Source organism: Tribolium madens, unplaced genomic scaffold, assembly GCF_015345945.1.
Source record: "Tribolium madens isolate multiple individuals breed KSU strain unplaced genomic scaffold, Tmad_KSU_1.1 Scaffold_3;HRSCAF=73;Tcas5.2_LG2, whole genome shotgun sequence".
NCBI classification, from domain to species: domain Eukaryota; kingdom Metazoa; phylum Arthropoda; class Insecta; order Coleoptera; family Tenebrionidae; genus Tribolium; species Tribolium madens.
Window position 1 is genome coordinate 9,147,388 of NW_025401006.1, and position 17,807 is coordinate 9,165,194.

Consider the following 17,807-nt stretch of genomic DNA (forward strand, 5'->3'; position numbering starts at 1 on the left):
GAAATGTAAAAAAAATCATATCTTCGTTATTATAGAAGACACGGATTTGAAATAAAGATATTATACAAGCACTTTTTTACGAGGAATTTAATAATGTAGTTAACAATTTTTTTCAGTCATTAGTTTAGCCGTAATAAGATAAACTTGTATTTTTTTTAATGGAAATCATAGGCGGCTTTGGCAATTTTGAAAAGTTTTTTTTTTCTGATCTAAAAAATATATATTTGTAACAGAATATTTTTTTATAACTATATTTAAAAAGTGAAATACATATTTTGTTTATAATAGTTGGCCATGGAAAAACTATTTCACTCCAAATGTGTAAATAACAATTAATAAGAGTTTTGTGAACTGTAAAATAGATGAAAAAATAGATACAAAAATTTAAAAAATACGATACGGTAGAAGCATTGAACAAAAATGCGAGCGCCTCAGAAAAAAATATTACATATTTTTAAAAAATCCAAAAATAGGTAAAATAAATGTGTCAACAGTCAACACAATTAGAAAAACATTTTTTTGATGATCTGATGGAGGTAGGATAACGTTTCACATAGACGGAATTTGGGTATTTGAATAGCCATATCGTCATTTTTGTGTCATTTAAAACATATTTTATTGAAGAATTAAAGCGGCTTTTTTACAACACTCTATGTATCACTAGAAGTTGCAATGGTAATGTTAGCTTGTTTAAAAACAAAGAAATGTTATTAGTCGCCAATAAGTTGATTTACAATTTATTTTGCATTTTTTTTATTACTTAGTACTTAGAAAACTCTTTCATTAGTGACACTGGTTGAATATATTATTACATTATTAAATTCTACGTAAAAAAGTGCCTACTCGTTTTTGTCTAAACCTTTTAGTTTCGGCGATTCCCTATTCGGACATCCAAAATGCAGCACCCTGTACACTTGAGTGAAAAAAAACGCAAATTGTCAAAAACAAAATTGTCAAATTTTTCAGTGTGAAAAAGGTTATTTCCAAAAAGGTTAGAAAACTATCAACAGAAATGTCGTTTTGGTGGTCTTGCCAGTGCAGTATAGTCAGTGTTAAAAACGAAATGGAAAAACGTGGAAAAACTTGATAGAAGTTTGGAAGATGCCTGACAATTATGAAATTGTGAATTGTGACAAAGACAACGTCAAAAACTAACATTTATTAACAAGCCAAATTACATTATAAAAAAAATCAATTTGCGTTTTTTTGCACTCAAGTGTAAATGTATGTAAATGAATGAATAAATGCAAGGTTTTTACAATATGACGGAAAATTTTAGGCGTATTATAAAAAGCCTAATAAGTTTTCGTCTTATTATAAAGTACGTATGGTTCATTTATAATACGACTGAAACAAACCTGCGTCACAGATTAACTTTAAAAAGTTCAGTGTAAACTACCTCTTACCGCCATCATGATTGACATTTGACAATTAAACTTTTATTTTTGTATTAAAATTGTTAATTAAACAATTTGTCTGTCTTAGGAAATTTATTGAACTAAGTGTAATTAATTCATCGCTTTGATCTGCTGCCTACCCGTTATTATGCCACAAATCAATATTTTTGAAAGTAAATAAATCAAAATGACATAAACATGACAAGAGTAAAAAATGAGGTTATTAATGTAAAGGTTGTTTCACAGTTTACATTATAAAAATGACAATACTACCCCAAATTTTAATTCCGCAACTGTACGATAAAATTAAAAAAAAAATTATTTGTTTTCTTGAAATATGTTTCTTTTTTATATTGATTAAAAACGTTTCACATTTGAGATTTTGTTTTTTTTTAATAGATTATCTAACTACAATAGAAATTGGTATCTTATAAAATAATATTTTTCAGTCTTTTACAAAACGACTGAATTTAACCAGTGATTTTCTAAATGGCGATAATTTAAAAACATTTTACAATACGCCTAAAATTTTCCGTAATATTGTAAAAACGTTTTCAAAATGACTAGGCGTTTTATCGTATTTACAATTATCCTACGACATATACATTAAATTTTTATATGTACTACGAGTATTAGATTTCAGACGGGTCTCAGAAATCGAATAAATTTTGCGTAATTTATTAATCTCTTAGGTCTTATACCCCTCGGCAAAGTTAAATAAATTGGATAAAAAAATTGCTCATCAGTATAATTACAATTTGCAACTTTTTAGGTAGAGAAAATGAGAAAAAGTTTTAATGTAGTAGTAAGAAAACAAAAAGAAATTTTAAAATAAAATTTTGTATTTTAAATTAAATTGCTTCCCTCTTGGTAATATGCATTCTCTTCCTCTGGTTTATTATCACGCCACAAAAAAACTTAGTCGTTTAAAGTGCGCTTTTAATATTCAAGAAGTAATTTACTTCAGTGCAATCATAGTGAGATCATACGGTGAAATCTATGAATACCTATGTTTTAATATTAATTAGAAACTTAGCATCAAATAATATCACAATTCGATGCTAACAAAGGCAAATATTTACCTCAAAACTAGAAACTGTAATTAGTTATTATGAAACTGAGACGCTGCGGACGGCCACAATCCATATCTGTTCTAATATTCATGAAAAAGTTGACAAGTGTTGGTGGAAGTTTCAAAAGGTAATTTTCTTGAGTTTCCAAATTAAGAATGTACATTTGAAGGGAGCTGAACGTGCTGAAACGTTATTTCGGCCGGAATAGCCTACCTCAACAGTCAAGCCGGAGTTTCATCTATAACATGTAAAGGGTGACCACTCAATCTATCCTAAAAGGAAAACGCTGAACCGGAAGTGTCCTACATGCACTGACCACTCGTAAATCAAGCTGGAACACTCCGGTCATTTATTTCACTCATCCGCATTATTTCAGTAAAATTCATCGTTCCTTTAATTGCAACAAGAAATAAGAATATTTTTCTTGAAACACAAATGTACGAGATGGTGTGGAACGATTTCGAAAGTTTACTTTAGATTCAGATCAAATATTTTAAAATTGGAGGTGGTTAGAATGCCATTGAGATTTTATCCATGAGACGCATGTAAAATGTTTTCTGAATCTATCAAAAGTATATTTGGAAAATATATTCGGGAAGACTGGCAAGAGGGGTAAAATATTAAAAACTTCTATGCGACTGAACCATATATTTGGTTTTTTCAACGTTCAAAATCATATTAATAAAATACACAGCGAGGAATGCACGAAAAATTGAGAATCTATTAGTGGCGTTTGGTTGGTTCAGCTTTATTATCGACTGCTTTTGTGGTTGCGATGTAATGTCTGACTCTAAACTAATGTAGACTTTCAAGTCCACAGGGGTTAACTTAGGCTCTTCTTGTTACATCCCATCTTAATGAACTAGGTCAAGTTGATTCTCTAAGTTGTACACGCTGGTCAACAGTTTGTCGCAAAATCTAACGAAAGAAATAATAACAAAAACCGTTGCAGTAATCTTATAAATGAAAAGACCTTTATTCAAACTTTCCGGTGTTTTAAAGGATCATAACTGTGAAATTACAGTAGGTAGTTGGAAATCGCAAATAAATTTCTGGTTATTGTGTTTCCGTTATGTTTTTTATTCACTAAATTGTTATACAAATTGTCCCATCCAAAAATTTATTAAAAGGTAATTATAATATGCTACAAACTTTGATTTTGGGAACAAATTAAATATTACTTAAACGACAAGTATTTTTGATCAGTAAAAATAATAAATGCACAGTACAAATAATAAATGCACAGTAAAGACAATGAATAAGTGTCTAGCAAAACTAACTAATTTAATATAATAATTTAATATAACGCAAAAACAAAATTGTGGTATCAGGATCACAGCAGTGCAAAGAGTGGCGTACCCTGATTAGACTGATAACCATTTGTGCACATTTTCAGCCCATGTTAAAATCATTCTTGCGCAGGGGCCCTTGCTAATACATTTACCACCCTCCAATAATAATAAATATTCAGTAATATAACAATAGGTACCAATAAAAAATAACATTCTTGCGCAGAGGCCATACATTGTTATGTAACCAAGACTGAAAATTCTTTAAATTTTGATTAAAGTTACTGAGCGTTTATTATTTTTACTGTGCAGTAGAATACTATGCGTGCTTTTCTTAGCATTTATTATTTTTACTGTGCAAAAATGGATTAAATACTGATCATTTATTATTTTATACTGATCAAAATTTAATTATTTACTGATCGCTTTATTACTACCCTTTGATTTTTTCCTTTTTTGTAAAGTTTTTGTTTTTTTTGTATTGTAATTGTTAAAACAACGAACTGTCAAGTTCTTACAGAAAATTTAAATAATAAGGTTGTGAAGATTCTTCAAATTCAAAGTGGGCCTCATTTTTTTATTGTAAATGGAAGGTATTTGAGTATTTCAAAGTCGAACTCAGGTATTAAAATGGGTTCCACTTTGAAATTTTATCTTCCACTTGGATAAATGTAAATATAAATAAAATAAATAAATAAATAATAAATAATAGATGCAAAACTGTTTTACAAACATTAAATTAACCTAATAATTAAAAACATGGTGTAAATAAAATTACTTAAAATTAAAGTTTTGTTTTAAAAATATTCATAAAAAAGTTGGCCGCCCGAGCAGGGACTTGAACCCTGGACCCTTGGATTAAAAGTCCAATGCTCTACCGACTGAGCTACCCGGGCTTGCTGAAAAAGGAAGCTTTCTATACGTTGTCATGGAAAAAGTTAAAAACAATAAATAAACATCTTATTTTTATCGCACTGTTATCAATTTTGACCTAAATTCTAATTTTAAACATGGAATTCAATATTATCAACATTATAAACTGCGTCAAATTATGTACTTGTAATCATTTTTTATCAGTTTTATAAACAATATAGTTGTAATAATGCACTGAAAAAAGTATTCAAAACTTTCTTTATTGTTAAAAAAAAAGAAAATCATTACAGGTCCCACCGAGATTTGAACTCGGATCGCTGGATTCAGAGTCCAGAGTGCTAACCATTACACCATGGGACCGTGTATTTCATTACTGGCACTCGCAAGTTTAAAAATGTGTAACACCTATAAATTTTTGTTTTGAAAATTTTCCAAAAATTATATTTAAAACTTTTCCCACCAAAAGTCAGCAAACCGGCGTTTCCTCATTTAACAATCAAACAATTGAATTCCGTGAGTTTTGTCATGATTCCTGTCACTTTCCAGTTTGTTTACAAAATTCCCTATAAGGTTATGTCACAAAATTGACAGTTTACAAAGTGCGGTCTTACACAGGTGTTTTAAATAAGCGAGTGACTAATATGAGGGGAATATTTTTAATGTTTTAAATCTAAACTGCATGAAATGTCGCTAACTTTTCCATTCCGACTGTTACATAAATCATTCTGAAAATTCCACAACTATGACCAGGTTTTTTGAGCAAACCACGATATTTAACTACACCTGGGACCAAGTGGCTCAAGGCTTTTGGAAACGATATCCAAATCCCAACAGGTAGGTTGCTTTCAATTTAAAACTTTTATAATTCTGTGAATTGTAGCAAACATGTGTTAACTGAAGATACAGTTTGTCGTGATGTTCGTTCAGGGCGATTATTTTCCATAAGGTTACTCAGCAAAACTAACCCAATTCCAAAGTGGGCAGAAAGGTTTATCACGTCCAAACATGTCCATATTATCGAAGAGTCGATTGTTGATCCAGTGAATAAAGTCTTTATTACATATACTAGGAACCTCGGGTACACTAAAGTCATGGTTTGTGTCCTTGATTACAATTTGATACAAAATACAGAAGTTTTTTCAGAGTGTCACAGAAAAGGTTGTGTACCACCAAAGTGATGAGCAACCTGGGAAAACCATAGCAGTGAGATCAGCATGGATTGATTCCCAAGTCAGAGGTTTCAGTAGAGCAATTTGTGCATTTGGTTACGAAAGGTTCAAAAAGAATTGCTCTAAAATGGTAAGTGTTACCAAGATGGTCACACAGAAGGTATATGAAAAATTATAGGTGGGTGGATTTAACCATGTCTTATCAAACATGTTTCCACTGCAAAGCACTGTTACAACAACCCATGCCACTGTAACAGCATCCAGTAAACTGAAAGATGCTGCAAAGAATGCATCAGAACTTGCTAAATCGAAAGCAGCCCCAATTTATGCATCTTTGCATCCTAATCAGTCTTAAATGTAAGACAGTTTCATCAAAAACTGGTCGTTAATACTTCTTCTTATATCAGTGTCGTGTAGGTGTAATTATTCCATTTACTGATTTTATTCAGTTTTTGATACTTTTTTTATTCCAAAAAATATCTAGCTAAGAACTGAAAATATAAGTCACTAATGTTTATATGGGGCACGATTTTAACTGTTATTATGGGACTAGAAACGTGTATATATTTTGTTTCCGCTATATTATCATGAATATAATTATCTATATTGTTGTAATTGAAATTAATAAAAGTAAAACGTTAGCTTTAATTATTTATTTTTATCACTGGGACCTCTAATTTGGACGACTTGGAACGTTTGGTATCGGAATATGTAACTGAAGACATGTTCCAAAGACAGGACTCGTCAGAACTAAAAGTGGAAAGTCAAGTGTATAAATAACCCTTTCTATGAGTTGTGTGAAGTAAAAATATTCGGGTCAAAGTTCAGGAACCAAAATACTTACCCACACGTTTTGAACAATGTAGTGATAAAAGATGGCATTCACTTTTGAACGCCTTTCCTGAAGAACAAACCGGATTGTAATCATTTATGTTACACACGGGACATTCGCAATTAATTGTTTGAAACCCAGCTAGGAAAATCGCTGAAACAAAAATAATCACAAAGTAAAACGTAATCACTCACCCAAATACACGACAAAATACTTTGTCATCGTTTATCGCAAGTGTGAATTTAAAGATGAAAAAAACTCCTAGTGAAAATTAATCACAAGCTAATAAAATGCATAATTTTCATGAACCGAAAACTGTCATTACTCATTACAATCACTAAAAGCAGTGAAATGAAATTTGATTGTTTTACAAATTGTAAAACAAGCATTTAATTACATGTAGAACGAATTAAATGGGGCATCAAACACGAACAATACTCTATTTCAAAGCCTACACAAATAAACCCCAAGAAAAATTCAAACAGTTTATTTTGTTGTATGATGTTCTTATACATTATTTAACATTAACAGTAGTAAAGCTCAAAAATATTTATTTTCTTTTAAAAAACATAGTTTTACTGCAACTTCACTGTTAACCTATGGTAGGCGTTGCTGAGGACTCCGCGGAGATTCCAGATGTTTTTGAATGATTCAGGTTGAGTGTTGTAGCAGGAATCAACAGCTTTGGCCCATATTTGGACCTGGAATTTTCACCATTAACAAATTAAATAAACAAAAGTACGTTGCTTACGCTTTTTGTTCCCGGTTTAACCGGAATTCGAACCGACCATAAAGTCCAACTCCAATGCTGAGGCGGGTCTGCTGAATCTTGGTGATCTAGATTAGCCACATGCCAACTGTTTCCCTCGTCAATTGTTACATCAACTCGAACTATTTTTTGGCCCCCTCCAGACCAGGCGTAACCTATTTGAAGAAAATAAATAACAACCAAAAAACTGTTTTCATGTAAACCTTTAACTAAAATTTGACCATCCTCAAGCTGGACAGTTTCACCCTCTGAGGGTTGACAAATAGCTGAAATCACCGGTAATTCTTGGATAGCGGGTGACTTTGTAAAATCGACAGTATCCCAGTCTGTGCTTGGCGAAAAGCCTTTATAATCGTTTTGTTGCCAATGTGAATCACTTTCTTTTTCTGACACTATAATTCTTCCTGTAATCAACAGATTATAAAAAGTGAAAGGGGACGAATTACAAGTTGAAACCAAGCCATTTGACATTTCGCGCCCCCACAATCCCTGGAACTATTACTCTGATTGGGAATCCGTGATCTCTAGGTATAGGCATTCCGTTCATTTCATATGCTAGAATAACATCGCCTCTTTTACTTGTTGCTTTCCAAAAGGGAATAGAAGCCCCATATGTTTTTCCAGTTGGGTCAAAATCAATCCCTTCGAACTATTTTTTTTAGAAAAAAATATACAACTCATTGTTAAATTACTTGTACGTGTTTATAAGTGGTGTTATCTTCATCGACCCCTGCCATCGCTAGAATGTCCCTCAATCGCACCCCCGTCCAAGTTGCGTTTCCGATAGCTGCGGCCCCCCAACCTAACCCCTTGACTGGTTTTACTTTAGTCATTTCGCTTCGTCTATTCCCCGCACACATAATCGTAGCTGTGATAGTGTGTCTAGGTAATTTTTTTAACTCGTCTAATGTAAAAGTAAGGGTTTTATTTTTTCCCTCAATTTCAATTTCTAACTCATAAGTCTCTGGGTCTATATTAGGCACCGGAAGATGATTGCGAACATAAAACAGTTCACTGAGATAAACAAAATATATTTCGATAATTGCGCAAGACTCACTTAGGTGTGATAAATTGTTGTACAAGAAGAAAAGGTGGAGTTTCGGCATTGAAGGGTTTGACAGAGGCGGGGTTTAGTACTGGATGTCGTTTAGGGTCAGTGCTATAGGGGTCTGACATGTTTTCGGTCAATTTTTCTGAATCCTCCTTGGTCACATTTCCTTCAGAAACAAATTATTCATGAAGGAGAAAAATTGGGTCTTTTACCTATTCTTAGAGTTTCTAGTATTTCCCAAACATGCGGATTGTTGTGAACTGCATACAACATCCAAAAGGGCTCAACTGAGCTGCCCGCAGCTAACAAGATTTGGTCGCCCCCCGGATGACCCTCTATGAAGTCTGTAATATCGTAAACGCCCTCTTTGTAAGTCACCCATATTCGAGTATCCCTAAAATTTTATTGTAAATAAATATTTAACCAGGTTTAGCTAATAATTATCGCAGAATTAGATTGTGTTAATTGAAAACAATCAACCACGTGAGTAAATAATTGTTTTGATAACATTCCTTTGCTATTAAGGCAAAGTTGATAAGACAATAAGTAGGATGTTTGGAGTTTTATTAATGTTGGCTTGAGCAAGAGTTATGTGCTTATGAATATGCTTACTTATTACAGTGTTGAGATACATCTTGTAAAGAATAATAAGGTAAACCTTCCTTTGCAATTCCAGCCTTAATATCATGTAACGACTCTTGTTCAGTAAAAGCTAAATTTTTCTTATAATCTAAAAAAATGTTTAAAAAAGACTCTTACTCTTGTAAATTATTACCATAAAGTTTGTAAGCCACCAGAGTTGCAATAGAAGCCCCAAAAAACAGTCTCTGTGAGAAAGTGGTCTCATGTTCATTGTTATTATTGTCGTTGTGTTTTTGTACACAAAGAGATGTACTTCTGCAGATATTGTTAAATAATCTAAGACTAATCCGGTTTTTATAAATCAGGCTGAAATGGAAAAATTTTAATCACTTTTATAAATATAAACTGGTATCAACCTGTGCCACATATACTTCATATTTGAAAGATGCGTTTTTCAGATTAAATTCTTTCAATTCTGTATAAAAACATGTTTATAAATACGATTACAACAGAATGAAATAAAAGGTCACTTTTTTAACAGCATACTTTCGCCAGTGCTTTTGCTACAATCTGATAAGAGCTAACTATTTACCTGATATTTTATTTAGCACAAGCGAACTAAATAAATTTTGATTAGGGCCGATAGTAACAGAAACCTTACTAAAAGCTATACAAGGTTTATCGGTAGAAGTCATTAGAGGTTAAAGAGTAATAATGGGCTCTGATACATGTTAGAATATGAAATAAAAAACAGGTTGACTTTTTTTAATAACTTGATCACAAAATAGTTTGCAGATTACGATTAAATATTTATTATAATTACAAAATTATGGTCTTGCCACATAACACAGATTGCATGAGAAATTGTTTATGTTTTTTGTGATGCTAGGGACATTTTTGCTAGAAATTGGTACACGTGTACCAATTTGAAAAACTGTGTCAAGTGTAAAATAAATACATTGCTGTTGTTGTTTAAGCCATGATTGTTTAATTTTTCCGTGTCATTAAATTTCGTCTTTAATGATGAAATTTAAATGTAAAGCGCCGCTTGTCCTTGTCCTTAAAAAAATATTGGAAGGAGTGGTGCGCCCCCTGTTGGCTTGCTGTCGGTGCGTCATGCTGAAAGTTGTCAGTTGTCAATGTTCCGTGTGAATGATGGGTGTAAAATGGCAGGTTTTTTCGAAAAAATTGTTGTTTTAGTGTCAATTTTCAATGAAATGCCGCAATTAGCGGTGTGTTCATCATGGGTGGATGCATAGGAGTGAGTCGTTCTCGGAGCGGTGCTATCGACGATTCGTCAGGGTCCATCTCGAGACCCAATTCAGGTAATCCCCGTTAACCTTGGAAAAATTCCTCCAAGTAAAAAGCGAACCCTAGGTAGTACGCGTAAGAATCATCCATTGTGCCATGAGACTATACGCTGGAAATCCGACGTGCCATTGACCGAAGGCCAACTGAGGAGCAAGAGGGATGAGTTCTGGGACACGGCCCCCGCCTTTGAGGGCCGCAAGGAGATCTGGGACGCGCTCAGGGCTGCCGCCGTGGCCGCAGAAGCCATGGACTACGAGCTAGCCCAAGCTATACTCGACGGGGCTAGCGTCTCCGTGCCCAATGGGTATCTCACAGAGTGCTACGACGAGCTGGGGGCACGGTATCAAGTCCCCATTTATTGCCTTTCATACCCGATTAATATTGTCAAAGAAGACAATGGGAGAGACTCGCCGGCGGAATGCTCTGAACCTGTCGACGGGGGTACCGAAACCGTGCTCAAACTCAGACTATCGCACAATTGTACTGACATTAAATTGGCAGTTTACTCGACTGATACTATTAGTATGTGTAAAAAGAAGTTACAGGTTGGTGACCGCGTCACTTATTTGGAAGAGGTCATTGTTTTTCTTTTGTTTAGAGTCAAGAAGGTATTGAATCGTCAAGGCAAAGGTGGTTTTTCGGCGGGAAGTTGTTGGGTGACAAATTGCATGTAGAAGAAGCCAAAATACCTTCTGGCTACATTGTTCAAGTTATCGTCAATATGGAAACCTCGCCTGTTTCTAAGCAAGCCTTATGAAATTGATTAGGTAAGTCTAAAGTTCCTTTATAGGAACTCTAGGTAAGTCTAATTCAGATTAATCCAATTTGTTAAATGGAACAGCACGTAACAAGTCTAAAATATTACCATACATGGTGATTCACTCAATATCTTAAATTCCTGTTAAATCAAAAATATCACATTTCTCAATTATGTGACTAATTTTTACATTAATACGATAATTGTCCCAATTTGATTTCTATAAATAACTAATCCGTAATTATTGCGGGGGTGGGTATTTTGAATATTTAATAAATGTTGAGTGATTAAGTCCAGTAACCTTCATGTCACTTTTCAATGAGAAATTGCTTATTGATTTGTTGTTTGTTTTCCTCCCATAGTAACCTCACTGTCAACTACTGAAGAATCCTGTTGGAAGAAGTGGGTAAACAAAAAGTTATTTCTTGGAACCAAAAAATACAGTGTTTCATGATGTTACGAAAAAGACTATTCATATCATAATAGAATTCATTAGAGGTTGATTTAAGAGTGAAGTTTTTTTATATTGAAGTAAAAGAGTAGTTAAATTATTCGCCTCACGTTTTTGCATACAGTTCTTGAAAGGAATGCGGAAAAAATTTTAGGCTTATCTTAGGTCAAAACTTGTATGCATTTATATTATTTTGACTGACCATATTGTTTTTAGTTATTGTACAGTTTAGAATTTACACTGCTTTATCGACTGGACTTTGCTTTTGTATTATATAATTTAATTTGCTATATTATAATTTTTTATGCGATGAATGGGATGAATTTGTCTTAAGTCTCTTACTTTTATGAATGACGTATGTCTTTTTTGGCAAGTAACCCAAGACGTACAAGATTTACGTATGAATTCATTCCTTTACATGTTGATATTTTGTATATTATGTAAGTTTTTATAAATAAGATTTTTTAATTCCATGACTGCTAATATCACTTGTTAGATCAGCTGTCATTAAGTTGACTGGAAAGTCTATTTTTGTACACCTCGGTGTCAAACAATTTTACTTAACCGGCCCTACTTGTTATTATCTGGAATTTATTGGTCAAAATGATAGTCCGTCCGACATCTTTTCACTTTAGTACAAATTATCGACTACACTGAAAATACCTCGAATTCTTAAGCTTCTATCAAAAGTTAGTTTGAATGAAGTTGACACTTTTCTCATTTGCACGTAAAATTTTTATTGGCGCATATATCAGTGTAGTTAAAAACAAGGAATAAATAACAAGTCGGGCTGTAATATTCACTAATTAAAATACGATAAAAGACTGTAGCTGATAATGTTACTTGGGGGGGTGGGGAAAAAAATTTAAAGTTGTTTATTATTCGATCAATCAACCCCATGTAAACATAGTCAAAACTAAACCAATAAAGAGATTATGCAATTTAATGTAAATAAAACGCAATAAGTTTGAAACCAGAAGTGTTTTTTATGAAAATACGCACCAAATAATAATAATAAAAATTAACAGTTTGTTTTATGGTGGATCACGTGATATTGATATATAAATATATATATTTTGTTTTAAAGTAAATGGTAGTGTCGATATTAATTATCAATCAAATATCAATAACCTTACAATAAAAGTTTGTTACATTACATCTACGTTTTTTGTAACCTACTTAGGCAACCTTTTGAGTTCATGAGTCAGCCATACTGCCGACGATAACAAAAGTAGTGATCCGCTTTGGTGACTTGCAGCTAAAGCGGTTGGTACATACGTTAAAAGCGTTGTTATCCCCAAAGCGACCTAAAAATAAACACTGCAGTAAATACAAGACATCGATGCCACACACATTACCTGCAACCATGCCAAAGCTCCAAAAACTGCAGCGGCTGTATAAGCCCTTCGTGGCAAAACTCTCCGTCGTGACATTAAATACATAGCTGTGATAGCAGTCAAAGTCGTAGTCCCCAAAATCCTGTGGTCAAACTGAACCGTTGTTGGATTTTCGGTAAAATTGCTCAAAGCAGGCACCAACGCTAAAATATCATCCGGAACCCACTTATCTGCCATTTTGGGGAAAGAATTATAGACTAGACCGGCATCCAAACCGGCCACGAAAGCCCCTAAAACTCGGTATCAAACATCTCATCTTTTCCAACAACCAACCAACCAACCTGATACTGCAGTCAGAAACACTAAACCTTTACAAGTATGCGCAACCATTTTGAATTTTCTCGCTGCTTTTATGGCTTTTTTACTACCAATGGTTATGGTTTCGGCCGGTAATAGTTGGTCTAGACCGGACCATAGGAAAAGTGTATATAAAACAAAAGCAAGGCTAAGATGAGCGGCAAGTCGATATTGCGATACTCTAGGTATGTCACTTTCGCCATGGAACCGGTCCTCAAGACCCGATTTGACCATGTACCAACCCATCAAACCTTGGGCGCCGATTAGGGTACCGAAAGCCAACACTCGTTTTTTCATCGACGGGGTGAATCTGCCTCGGGCCCAGAAATACACAGCCGGGATTAGGAAAACGGCGCCGATGGCGCGGCCCCACATGCGGTGCCCAAATTCCATGTACCATATCCACTTGAATTCGGATAAGGTCATTTCTCTATTTTTGCTAAAATTCGGAATTTGATAAGAGAAAAATTTAGTTATCCACGACAAAGGTCGAGTGTCAGTCAATTGTCTCTTCCTATAGTTGGCTGACATTTGTTATCATGTATTTTTAGATTTAATAGGTTTTACTGCAAAGGGATTATTTTTAGGATGGATTGTTATCAATAACGAAATCTTTTTGTTCCTTAGTCGCTAGTGAGAAACGACAATGCATTAAAAACATTCCATTACTTAATTGACATAAATCTGATTCGTTATGATGTCAAAAGGCCAAGTAAGGGTAGGTGCCAGGGGGCTACAATCTGCGTGTCTTGCAGAGGGAGAAAATTATAAGAAAATGTGTCGATTAAAAATTGCACATTTTTCTTTTAGAAACCAAAATAAGTCAATGGATACGTACATTTTAAATTCTGGAAACTGTTGGTATTTTTCAAACTCCTCTTCCCACTCTTTATCCGTCCGAGGCATTTTTTCTCCTAACAATTTCCACGTAACCATAGACAAACCTGACTCAGTTAATCGCGTTACACCACCTATAAACACACATTTTTCATCTTTATGTTTTTTTAATTACTCCTATAATTATTAATTAAATGAATAATGAATTTATTAATACTTGAAAAAAAGTCGAAATATTGATTAATCATTTTATTTAGCTTATAACTAAGAATATGTTTCATCACAATAATTATTTGACGGTTTTTTTGATAACTTCCTCCAACACTGTACAAATACTAACAAGAATGGAGTAATAAATAATCGTTATACCTAAAACTACAGCTACAAAGACCATTCCACTGCATGTCATCAGCCAGTATCCTATACTTTTTTTGCTTTTTTGAGGAATGTTTGAATTCAGTCTCATAAGGATTGCTCCGGTAGATTTGAAGAAATTCCTCGGCTGGAATAACGAAAGTATTTTTGGGGGAAAAATGTAATATTAACTTACGTTGACAAGATTTCTTAGGGGCTGTCTCCTCCAAATTGGGGTCGTGTAAGACCTGATGAGTCCATTTTTCGGTAAAGTCCTATTTGAAACAGCTACAAATTGTTTCGCAGGCAAAAATATCGAGGTGCGACAATGTCGCGCCAAACTTAACATTTTGAATGATTTTGCTGAAAAAATTAATATTTTTGTTTAGTTGCAAACTCTTAGATGGGGATTAAATTAACTATGCTTGAAATTTTGTAGCGTCTTCCACGTGATTTTGTCTTTACCTGAATTAATGAGTTTCGTACTAATTGATATTCAGAGCACTTTCAAAATAAACAACAATCAGCTGATTTATTACCATTTTAAATTACTCTTCTCTCGCTCGAGTTGTGTTGTCGGCTGAAACGCGTTTTGATAACAGTACTTGATAATGATAAGGTTCTATTAGTGCTTTGACCGATTTCAACTTTTAATCGCGAAAAATGGGTGATGTTGGGGACTCAAAACATTGCTTAATAAGACAAATTTTTGAAACAATGAGTTATGGAGACGATTCTGAAAACATTACTGAAGTGACTGTAAGTTGAAACTTGTTTGTATGGTCCAGAATTAACATGTTTTAAGGAGTGGTTAAAGAGCAAAGAAAATCGCATATTTCTCCATATTGGTAAAAAAGATGAAGCACCAAATGGAGAAACTTTATCAATTAAAAATGTAAACAACGATGAGGCTTTATGTAACATTTTTGTACCTGAAGCAGCTACAGTGGAAGCCGTTTTGAAGAAGTTAGGAGAGGCAAAAAATGCATGGTTTGAAATAGTCCCATTTAAACGGGCAGAAATAATTCATAAGTACGTATCTTGGACAAGATGTAGTAGAAACTCAAAACGACCTTAATTTGTTAGATTTGGGAGTGAGATTTGCAAGAAACAGAATTTATTTGCACAACTTGAAGTTGCCATCCGTGGTATTCTTAGTAAAGACACTAAAAAAGTCTTGCCGCTACTTACCGACTGTTTGCAATACTATTCCAGCTTCAGTCTAAAATATAATTCGGGAAATTCTTCATGGAAACCCGAGGGTAAGTACAATAAGCGGTTTTTTTCAGACACGTTTATCCGAAAGCAGATGACATAACCTCACTTTTTGTCACAATTTTAAAGTGTTATGCAATTTTGAGTGTAGGAGCTTGTAGAAAAAGGTTTTAATATTTGTTTTTACGGTTCTGAAATACCAGTTTAAATTTAATTACACCTCGATTAGGCGAAATTTGATAATTTCTTGTAACTTTAGTATGTTAGTAGTGGTGTGCCTGATTAGTCTTTATGCGCGAATTTTAAATATCTTTGTTTTTAGGCTTAGTGGTGGCAATTTTATCAGACGTGAATTCGTTAGCGACCTTTGGTTACATATTGGGGCCTTGTTTAGCAGCAGGTTACAATATAATCCTACAGACTGGTCCGCAACTTTCTTTAGTGGCGTCCTTTTTGATTGAGATTGCAATTCAAGTGGGGTTGGTTATCATTTTTTCCATTTATACTTTTACTACATTTTTCTCACAATTTTAGAATACCAGAAGACACAATTCGATTAATACCGGGAGATGTGGACCCTAACATATTTTTGATACATCCTAAAGTATCAGTAGTTTCTATTTTTGATGATCTCTACAAAGAAAAATATTTAGTTGCAAACCATTTTAATAAAAAACTGATCAATTTTTATTCGTCGGGTATTCCAATGATAATTTTTGATAACTGTGACTTGGATTCAGCGTGTCACGCAGTGGTCAATGGTGTTTGGGGGTTCACAGGAATGGTGGTGGATTGTTATGTATTTTAAATTTTTTAGCTAAAATCGAGCATTTTTAGCTACCTTGGTCAGTACGAAGTATTTTCGTTCAAGAAAACGTTTTCGAAACATTTATACAAAAACTTAAACACAAAATTAAAGAAATAAGAGTGGGGCAAAGCGACAAGAAAAATTTAGATATTTCATCATCACTTGATAATGATGCGCTGGAAAAACTGGTAAAAATTATTGAAAAGGCGAAAAATGATGGTGTTGAAGTTTTCCAATCAAATAATAACGCAATTCCAACACTATTCATCGGGGGAAACGTTTTCCACAATAATGTTATTGTTGAGGATGCCATCAAAGTCCCAATTGTAACTTTAACCGCTTTTCGAACGATTAATGAAGCCGCTGCATTGTCAAACAACACAAGACAAGGTTTAGCGGCTTCAGTGTGGACGGAAAGTACAAGTTTAGCCAACGAAATAATCGGAAAACTCAAAGTAAATTCACTCAAATGAATTTTTGATCAACTAATAATTTTCATTTTAAAGGTCGGGACTGTTTGGATCAATTCTCATGGATTATTCGCCGCCGATATTCCATTTTCACCTTTCAAAAGCAGCGGAAATGCTTTCTTCGGTGGAAATGAAGGGTTTTACGAGTACGTTGATGTAAAAAGTTTGAAAACCGAAACCACTTCACAAGTGCAAAATGCTGAAAGCATGGAAAAAGCTATAAATGAGGCAAAAAAGGCTCAAGACGGGTGGTTTAAACTTGATGAGTTTGAAAGAATGAAAAACATCCAAGCGATAGCTCAAGATATACAAAAAAATAAAACATGGGGTCTACCAGAGAATTGGATAAATAATTGGGTAACTATAATTCATGATTACATCTCAAATCAGTCATCAAATATTGTCAAGAAGAAAAAAAGCTTCAATGTTGTTGCAATACGAGAACCTTGTGGAGTTATAGCTATTGAAAATTCTGAAGATAAAGAAATGCACAACAAAAAATTAATAATTGCAGCACTGATTGAAGGCAACTCTGTTATTATTTTGAATGATGCAAAAGACACAAACGATTTTTATACGTTTGTAACGAAATTGCTGCCTAAGGGGGTTTTAACGCTGGTTTCACATTCACAAGAGGCTACCAAAATAGCAGCTTTACATAAGGAGTTGAATGTTTATATTGGAGAAAAGAACAACAAAGTTTTTTGCTCCCTGCCATTAAAAACTTCCAGTAAATTTAAAGTGGTTAAAACCGACGAGTGGTATTTGATTCGTAATAAGGTTACCTTAGTAAAAAGTGTTTGGTTTAATAAAGGATTATCATTTGTTTGAAAATTTCATGAAACGGTGAAAAATAAAACATTGTTCCAAATAGA

General features: G+C 33.7%; 5 protein-coding genes and 2 non-coding genes across 9 annotated transcripts; 3 read left to right on the top strand and 4 right to left on the bottom strand.

The window, feature by feature from the left end:
* Nucleotides 1-4,582: 4,582 nt before the first annotated feature.
* On the bottom strand, nucleotides 4,583-4,655 carry Trnak-uuu. The gene has a single exon. It is a non-coding gene; the product is annotated as a tRNA-Lys (tRNA).
* Nucleotides 4,656-4,920: 265 nt separating this feature from the next.
* On the bottom strand, nucleotides 4,921-4,992 carry Trnaq-cug. The gene has a single exon. It is a non-coding gene; the product is annotated as a tRNA-Gln (tRNA).
* Nucleotides 4,956-6,449, top strand: LOC123007466 (protein preli-like). Its single transcript, XM_044402777.1, has 4 exons — nucleotides 4,956-5,466; nucleotides 5,513-5,726; nucleotides 5,776-5,931; nucleotides 5,980-6,449. The coding sequence occupies exons 1-4, from the start codon at nucleotides 5,375-5,377 to the stop codon at nucleotides 6,154-6,156; spliced, it is 639 nt and encodes a 212-aa protein (XP_044258712.1). The 5' UTR covers nucleotides 4,956-5,374; the 3' UTR covers nucleotides 6,157-6,449.
* Nucleotides 6,450-7,104: 655 nt separating this feature from the next.
* On the bottom strand, nucleotides 7,105-9,927 carry LOC123006920 (sulfite oxidase). Of its 2 annotated transcripts, XM_044401844.1 has the most exons (11): nucleotides 9,628-9,927; nucleotides 9,452-9,510; nucleotides 9,229-9,401; nucleotides 9,066-9,183; nucleotides 8,666-8,847; nucleotides 8,460-8,619; nucleotides 8,095-8,416; nucleotides 7,859-8,051; nucleotides 7,606-7,806; nucleotides 7,385-7,557; nucleotides 7,105-7,334 (listed from the first exon to the last, which is right to left on the bottom strand). In XM_044401844.1, exons 2-11 carry the CDS (start codon nucleotides 9,469-9,471, stop codon nucleotides 7,209-7,211), a joined length of 1,668 nt encoding a protein of 555 aa, XP_044257779.1. In that variant the 5' UTR covers nucleotides 9,472-9,510; nucleotides 9,628-9,927; the 3' UTR covers nucleotides 7,105-7,208. The 2 variants fall into 2 exon arrangements, with proteins under 2 accessions (XP_044257779.1, XP_044257778.1); XM_044401843.1 differs by having other exon boundaries at nucleotides 9,452-9,927.
* Nucleotides 9,039-12,712, top strand: LOC123006923 (ubiquitin domain-containing protein 2). Its single transcript, XM_044401847.1, has 5 exons — nucleotides 9,039-9,105; nucleotides 10,236-10,360; nucleotides 10,413-10,891; nucleotides 10,945-11,113; nucleotides 11,466-12,712. Exons 2-4 carry the CDS (start codon nucleotides 10,279-10,281, stop codon nucleotides 11,101-11,103), a joined length of 720 nt encoding a protein of 239 aa, XP_044257782.1. The 5' UTR covers nucleotides 9,039-9,105; nucleotides 10,236-10,278; the 3' UTR covers nucleotides 11,104-11,113; nucleotides 11,466-12,712.
* Nucleotides 12,505-15,930, bottom strand: LOC123006922 (cytochrome c oxidase assembly protein COX15 homolog). Of its 2 annotated transcripts, none has more exons than XM_044401846.1 (7): nucleotides 14,905-15,930; nucleotides 14,636-14,802; nucleotides 14,455-14,587; nucleotides 14,087-14,219; nucleotides 13,233-13,687; nucleotides 12,913-13,181; nucleotides 12,505-12,861 (listed from the first exon to the last, which is right to left on the bottom strand). In XM_044401846.1, exons 2-7 carry the CDS (start codon nucleotides 14,786-14,788, stop codon nucleotides 12,730-12,732), a joined length of 1,275 nt encoding a protein of 424 aa, XP_044257781.1. In that variant the 5' UTR covers nucleotides 14,789-14,802; nucleotides 14,905-15,930; the 3' UTR covers nucleotides 12,505-12,729. The 2 variants fall into 2 exon arrangements, with proteins under 2 accessions (XP_044257781.1, XP_044257780.1); XM_044401845.1 differs by having other exon boundaries at nucleotides 12,506-12,861; nucleotides 15,631-15,930.
* On the top strand, nucleotides 14,891-17,805 carry LOC123006919 (betaine aldehyde dehydrogenase-like). Its single transcript, XM_044401842.1, has 7 exons — nucleotides 14,891-15,198; nucleotides 15,245-15,471; nucleotides 15,526-15,701; nucleotides 15,977-16,133; nucleotides 16,189-16,438; nucleotides 16,492-16,917; nucleotides 16,969-17,805. Exons 1-7 carry the CDS (start codon nucleotides 15,103-15,105, stop codon nucleotides 17,761-17,763), a joined length of 2,127 nt encoding a protein of 708 aa, XP_044257777.1. The 5' UTR covers nucleotides 14,891-15,102; the 3' UTR covers nucleotides 17,764-17,805.
* Nucleotides 17,806-17,807: the final 2 nt, after the last annotated feature.